Here is a 7,718-nt window from a genome sequence, read left to right as displayed (position 1 = left end):
CTCCCTGTGAGTAGCCCTCCTCCTCTTGATACTCCTCGTTACTAGCGTCTATATACGAATACGAGGTATAAATACTAAACCAAGCTCACATACTAAACTAGAAACACTCAAAAGGGTTCACATACTAGTCCTAGTGTCACTCAAACATGGCATGGTGGATTATTTGATTAGTCTTTATTTGAAAGAAAATAATTTCCTCTCATTACTCCTATTTCTTAAAATTGGTAGGTAGGTCTTTAAAGGAAATCATTTCTTTTCATTACTTCTTATTAAGATTTAATCTCTTCATATAATAATAAGGTATGAAATATAGGTTGACCCAAAGTCCACATTTCATATCTATTATATGTGAGTTCAATTTAATTGAAGTGCTACACTTCACATAGTTTTAAACTTAACATTTAAATGGATTAAAATCTCTAAGTAATAATTCTCAAGGGTTCATTAGCCTAAGTCTTTCCCCCTGGTTATTAGTACTTAGGATCAAAATTTAAATGAGAGGTAACTCTCATATTAGGGTTGAGTTTGAATTCTACTTTAAAATGCTCTAGAAATGACTACATAGCCATTTTATTTGATCTAGTCCATGATCATACAAACAACAGGGCTATGTTATTGCATAATCAATTAGAGGACATCATTTGTGATTTATTAGAATTGAAATTACTTCAAAATCTATTCTGGTTGAATTTTAAATAAAGTTTGAATGTTCAAAAGTCTCTGTCTTGTCTTTTTGTCTAATTAAATCTACAATGAATTTGGTGGTGGGGCCAGTGGCATTGGATAGATAAATTCATGAGCTTTCCAACGGTATAAGGTTTGCTAAATTTGGTTTGGCCGATTTCAAACTATTCAAAAATTACTAAAGCATCTGCAGAACAAATTTGAATAAGATTAAACTGGATTTGAAAACGTGGGCTAGGCGGGAAAGGTTATTGGGCCGAAACGAAATTCGGCAGCACTTCGCAGCCCAACACGCGGCTGGCGCGCTCGGGCCGCGCCGGACAGGGTGGGGGCCACCTGTCGGCGCCTCTTAACTCAGCGAAACGGTACGCTAAAGAATGGCCGTAGGATTAGAACTGAGATCTACGGCTGGGGAGCGTCGTCGTCACGGACGGTATTCCGACGAGGTCACGGCGGCAGTAGGGGGTCGGAGAGCCTACCAGGCCGATGCAGGACTCAGGCAGTATGCGCGGTGAAGGTGTAGTAGATGAGGAAGAGCTTGGGGCAGCGGCGGCGCTCGGGGAAGCGCCAATCGAAGCGGGGCTTCCGCGGGCTCCGGCGGACTTGAGCTCGCGATTCGAGCAGCTCCGGCGAGGTCTGGTGAAATTGATGGGTGGAGAAGACTCAGTGAGGTGAGGGGAGTGGATTGTGTGAAGAGAGGGAGTGCCGATCGTCGCTATTTATAGAGGGAGCAAGGTGGCCGGGGGTGCTGTGGAGGAGCGTCGTCGGCGTGGCCTCTCCGTCGATCGAAAGGGCAAGGTGAGGACGGCATCTTGTAGGCGTCGTCCTGGCGATGCTCAACGGCTAGCTGGCGCAGAGAAAAGGAGACGGGATGGCTCGGGGGCTTGCAGGTTTTGTCACAGGGCGTGCGGCATCTTTTGGTCGAGGACGACGGCGACGGTGCAGGGCAGGCACGGGCGCTCGTCTAGCGTGTAGAGGGCGGGGAGTAGATGCTCAGCGACGCGGTAGGGATGCAGGGCGAGGACGGTCGCGTTCGAGTGGGCGACGTACTGGCGCGGCCAGTGCGCGCTCACCGCGTTGGCTGGCATGCTCGGCATGCTTTTGGGCGCGCGCGTTCGGCCAATGCCGAGCCGTGGCGAGCATGGGCGGTGTACCGTGCTGCTCCTCGTGTTACGTAGATGCTCCGGGACAAGGTGGTGCCGAGAGAGAGAGGCTAGAGAGAAAGTGCACAAGGTGGTCGGCATGGCCACGGCATGCAGTAGTTTAGGGTTTCTTTCCCCTCTCCTCTCACTTTAATCGATCCAAGCAGGTACTGGGGTGATGCAGAGGCTGTAGGGGAGGCTCATGATCACTTTGCAAAAGTGGTTTAGGGTCAAAACTGCTGGATAATAGCATGTAACACTTAGTCTAGATGCTGCCTGCCACCTGTTCGACCAAATGGCCGCAAGAAACTTTCTTTCGAATTTTGAAAATCTTTTTGGTGATTCTCATTTATATAAATGTGGTGAAGTATTGGTGGTGGTGGCACTCAATTTGGATTTGATTTACAAAAGTTCAAATTTGGGGTTATCTAGTTTTTCTTCTCAGATCCCACTTTGGAAATTTAATTCTGGTCAACCTAGTCAACTTTAGCCATGGTGGTCAACATGAAAGGTACTCACCTTGACCTGGTCTTGGATGACATGGCTTTGGTTGACAAAGTTTAGTTTAGGATTTGAGAAATACAGAGGGGTAAAGAGGTGAAGAAAATATTTTTGGTCCACTTGACCATTATCATATGTATTCAAGATTTTTGAATTCCTTGTGTTTGATTCTTGATTCAAAGATGCAAAAGTGTTAGTTTATCATATTGAAGTGTTTTAGAATCAAGGGAGCAAACAAACTTGGCCTTGGTTGAGGATTTGCATTTTGGCATAAGGTGTATGTAAAGGAAATATGGGTTTCTCCCCATTTCTTGATTTCTTCTCAATTTAGGGTTTTGGTGATCTTGGTTAGGGTTCACAAGCAAAGTTTAAACATACTAACACTCATCATGGCATTTGCACAAAAGAAAACATTCAAATGCAAGAAACTATATGTGGCACTATATGCATATAAAAAGTTTTTGTTAATTGCAAATTTTGGGTTTGGGGAAATTCTCTTTCTTATTTATTATTGTTGAAACTTGGGATGTTACAATTTGCATCACTTTGCAGACAGATAAATCAGTTTTTTTAGCAAAGGTTAAGAGATGAGGAAACTTCTGATGTAGACAAGTATCTCCCCACAGATCTGTCCAAAATAAAGCAGTCTTTCCATTTCCCAGTTTGCATCTAGCCATAGCTTTATATGAATCAATGAGCTTCAAGTGAGATTTCCACCAGAAGGATCCTTCTAGCTTAATACCAGGTGGTCTGTCTTCATCATAATAAGTGTCTCTTATGAGATTCACCAAATGAATATCTAAATTATTGTAGAATTTGTCCAGAATCTTCAGAAGTAAAGCTTTATTTTGTACATCCAAGTTGAGAACTCCCAGACCTCCTTGATCTTTAGGCCTGCATATCTTTTTCCATGAGACTAAAGCATTCCCTTTTGCTTGCACATCTGCAGTTTTTTTCCTCCAAAGGCAGTGCCTCATATACTTGATGACCTGATCCTTGATTGTAACAGGTACATCCAAGCAACACATAAAAAATATGGGGAGTGAAGCTAACACTGATTTGACAAGCTGTAATTTGCCACCATAATTCAGGAAGTCTGCAATACCACCTAGCCTTGTTTGAACTCTTTGTATCATTGGTAAGAAGCATTCAAGAGATGGTTTTGTGATGCTAAGTGGCAGGCCCAAATAAGATCTACCTCTACTCTACCCTGGATGAAGACTATGGAGGCTATGGAGGGAAATCAGATCTACCTCTACTCTACCCTGGTCAAGCCTTGTATAGGTGACTTGACCTAGGGTTCTACATCATGTGACGAGTCACTTAAACCCTAAGTCAATTAATCACCGTTGGATCCTCATCTTATTCTGCACGGTGATTTTGGGCCGAGTCGAATAGGCCTCATGCGCGGTCACAGGCTTATTCATGGGTATTCAGCTGAATACCCATTATTTTTGGCACAAAATTTTTGGTAACTATTCATCTGATTGTCTAGCTATCCCATGGTACCTGGTTAGCCTCCAGCTGCAGCCAAATCAGTCTCACTTCAGTCCTAGGAAGAGATTGATTCAGTGGCGGCGGCAGCGGACGGTGCAGCGATCGATCCTGCCGGTACGAGGCAACCTGGGAGGTGGCCGACGGGAGCACTGGGGGTACCGTGACGCTGTTGCCATGGTGATTCCGGATTAATGTGGGATTGCACCACTGCAGGCCACATGCATAGTCGCAGAAGCTAGCTAGTCGCAGAGTTTTTTCATGTGTAGGTAGCGCCAAAATCTAAATCCAAAATGATCTATTTCGAGTTTCCAAACTAGCAAATCAACATTTGCTTTTTTAATTAAAATTAGCTATTGAAGGGTAGGCTTCTAATAAATTGTGAACCTTTGATTTTTTTTTTCATTGGATTTTTTCTTTCTCACTTTTTTTTACGACGTAAAAGGGATTGTATTAATAGTGTTGTCACAATTTTGAAGGATACAACTCAGCAATTCCTTTTGACTTTGAATACCCATTGCAGTTATCCTGTGCCCGCCCATGATAGGCCTTGATATTGCTTTGGATCTTGTAGAGTAGGTCTAGGAAGGAGGCAACTGGATTGGGCCTCCATGGTATGGTACAACGACTCGCTCCATTGGACGTATGCGATTAGACATTCCCTCATCAAATCTAATACCACAGTGCACCAGACCCTCAACACACACAAGATGCGCACACCACAGAAGTCTTGGGTGTTTTCTTCATCGAACCCATCTTCAGGACAAATATCAACGTATTGCCCTTGCCAGGCTTGCCGTCAACGCTGCCACTATTTGTCCACCATCACGTGACTTACGCCAAGGCTCTGCTGCACCATATCACCGAGACTTGTTACCGATCATGCGCAAGAAGTAGAACCACTTCACCTTAAGACCACTCTAGTCAAAATGAGCTCCAAAGACGTTGCCACTCAATATGGAGAATGGGGCATAAAGTGTCACCAACGTCTGATCCGGGAAGAATGGATCAAGGGCGGCCCGGAGTATCCGAGCAGAGAAGTCATAGATGCAAAAAACGATGCATTCGCTAGGGACCGACGCCAAAAGAGTCGTCAGCATTCGCCTCGGTTTTTACTAGCAGCTGCGCAAGTCCAAGCCCGACACTGAATTGGACCTCCATGTTGCTGCATCGATGGGGTTGGAAACATGGCAAGGTAGGACAGTAAGGATGCAGAATTCATAAGCATTAATGCATATAACTTTTGCTGAAAATGGATTATATTCACCACATTTCCATAATACAAAGGGGCTAAAACTAATTACAAGACCTCGCAACCAGGGGACGATAATAGAACCCTTCACAAGCGAGGCCCTGAGATGGTGTTGATCATAACGAGGCTAAAACAGCAGCAGCAAACAAAAAAATGAAGATACAGCGAATCGGAGGAGAGAACTAAAATGTTCCTACAGTAATAATGTAATATACACGAACTCTTCTTCTGCCTTTCTCCAAAGACCACGAGAGCGACTGCAGAGTTAGTTAAGGTGACTTCTGAAGACAATCTGGGCTAGCTCTTGGCTATGACCAGCTCGTGCAGGAAGTCCTTGACCTCGGCTGGGTCGCGGAGGGAGAAGGAGGCGAGCGTGTCCTTGGGGAACCTGGTGACGAGGATGCCGGCGCCCTGGCCCCTGCTCCGCAGCACCTTGAACGCGTCCTCGTCGGTGCGGTCGTCGCCGATGTAGATGGGGAAGACGTCGGCGCGGTCCGCGAAGCCGAGCGCACCCAGGAGGAACTCGAGCGCCCTGCCCTTGTCCCACTTGATGACGGGGCGGATCTCCAGCACCTTCCTCCCCTGCGTCAACCGCAGCCTCGGGTACTCCCGGAGCACCGACCGGACCTGCTCCGCCAGCGTGCCCCATTTCTGACCAACAACAAGGACGAACAGAATCAGATCCTGTCCCCATTCCTGGCACGTGCCTTAATTTGTGTTTCTAATTTTACCTTCTCTTCGACGCAGCGGAAGTGGACGGACAAGCAGAACTTGTTGTTCTCCACCATGGCGCCAGGGATGGCAGTCATCTTCTCCACCAGAAGGTCGTGGACCTCGCCGATCATCGGCAGGAACTCGCTCGCCGGCTGGCACAGCACTGACCTCGCCTGCCCCTCCTGCAAGAAATTCAACTGTCAAACAACGCAGAGAATGGAGAGAATAAACTTGGCGCAACAGTGATGCAGACAAGAAATTAACAGGAGGAAGAAGAAATGCAGTCATTTTCAGGGAAATCGCGTGGCTTGTGACCAAAGATTATACTAGAAAAACAATGACGAAGCTAAGGTTTGTATATACACGTATAGAAAGAGACAGATGTTGACAAGCTAGAGTACTGTTAACCGACCTTGCTGGGCGTGTTGAGGTGTTGGTTGGAGTCTGCGGTGGGGCCTTGGATGTCCATCCCATGGCTGCCGGCGTAGTACAGCTCCGCCAGCCTCACGAAGTTGAACACCTGCAAATTCACCGTCCATGAGTTTCTTCTTTCTTTCACCTCTAACATCGCCATCAAAACCACACAGGCAGCAACAGGGACAGAGGAAATTTAAAAGGAAATCCATCTCGCGCGGCATGGCCGGTCAACCAATTGCAGTGAAGCTCCTGCCAAACAAGTGGAGGAGCTTCTAGGCTGCTACTTTTCTTGCTTTCTCTCTCGATTTATCAATGAATGAGGAGCTCGTGAGCGGAGGAGAAAAAGGCGTTTCGCTTTTCAGCAAGAGTCTGGAAGGTGGACGACGAATGTAGTACCTTGTCTCTGCCCCGGCCGCTCACGATCGCCGTCGGGAAGTGCTCCGCCACGCCGCGCACCGCCTCCCTCATCTGTGTGTACCCCGGAAGGGAGGAGTTAAGCGCAAGATTCGAGCTGGGAAGAAAGGAAGGAGCAGAGGAAGCTCTGCTTTTGCATGTCCCTTACCTCGTCGGTCATGACGGCGCTGTCGGGGTCCGCCACGATCGGGGACAGCGTGCCGTCGTAGTCCAGGAACATCACGATCTGCTTCCCGCTCGCCGCCGCCGCCAGCGACTCGAACTCGCCCAATGCCGACGGGTGCTTCTCCTGCGTACACGCATAAACTAGTAAGGACACCTGTTGATTTCAGAGCAGCTACCCATGGCGGAAACACAGGACCAAGAGGATTGGAGATGGCGCGAAATCGTACCATCCAGTCGTCGTGCTCCACGTCACCAGCTGCGGCGACCCTCGGCGCCACGAGCTTGTACCTCGGCGAGGAGGCCTTCATGGAGTCGAGCCACGACCCCATCATGGCCGCGCCGAGGTCGATCTGCCCGGCCAGCATCTTGCACGAGTCGCCGGTCCTCGGCGGCGGGAACGAGAAATGCCGCCCGGCCGCGACGCCCACGACGGTGTCCTCGGGCACAACCACCACGCCGTGCTTCGTCATGGCCAGTGTGCCTAAACGGCAGCAAAGATCAACCGACCAAACTCGCAAAGACGAGCAGGCTGTGGTAGCACTAGAGCCTGATGGGGATTTGGGAGTTGAAACTTGAAAGAGATGACGGCGATTTGATGGTTGGGGAACGGAAGGATGCGGGGAAGACGGTTCTGCTTGTTTGTTCAGTTTGTGTGTGGAGTTTGGGGGTGGTGGTGGAGGGTATTTATAGGTGTTTAGGGGGGAGGAGATGTGTGGTGTACTGGTGTGTGCCTTACTCCTTTTTTGTATTTCCTTTTCCCTCTATATAAATGCTAATGGAACTTTTCTTTTTCTCCACTGGTGGTCGTTGGGAACTTCCGAAAATTACAATTTGTAAGTGTCAGAATTTGTTTTGCGGCATAGAGGTGGCTCTGTTGCTTTTTTTCTCTCTCGATACATATAGTATGATGGGGACTTTTGGGGTTGTGCAACTAG

The 7,718-nt window shown here is 47.7% G+C and overlaps 1 protein-coding gene across 1 annotated transcript; it reads right to left on the bottom strand.

Annotated features, from left to right (window-relative positions):
* Nucleotides 1-5,038: 5,038 nt before the first annotated feature.
* On the bottom strand, nucleotides 5,039-7,419 carry LOC124698471 (probable trehalose-phosphate phosphatase 9). The gene is made up of 6 exons (XM_047230955.1): nucleotides 7,011-7,419; nucleotides 6,767-6,907; nucleotides 6,601-6,672; nucleotides 6,200-6,307; nucleotides 5,805-5,969; nucleotides 5,039-5,724 (listed from the first exon to the last, which is right to left on the bottom strand). The coding sequence occupies exons 1-6, from the start codon at nucleotides 7,251-7,253 to the stop codon at nucleotides 5,371-5,373; spliced, it is 1,083 nt and encodes a 360-aa protein (XP_047086911.1). The 5' UTR covers nucleotides 7,254-7,419; the 3' UTR covers nucleotides 5,039-5,370.
* Between the last annotated feature and the right edge of the window lie 299 nt (nucleotides 7,420-7,718).

The sequence above is a fragment of the Lolium rigidum genome, chromosome 3, assembly GCF_022539505.1.
Source record: "Lolium rigidum isolate FL_2022 chromosome 3, APGP_CSIRO_Lrig_0.1, whole genome shotgun sequence".
In the NCBI taxonomy this organism is placed as follows: Eukaryota; Viridiplantae; Streptophyta; class Magnoliopsida; order Poales; family Poaceae; genus Lolium; species Lolium rigidum.
Note: the sequence above shows the minus strand (reverse complement) of the source record. Positions and strands in the feature narration are given on the sequence as shown.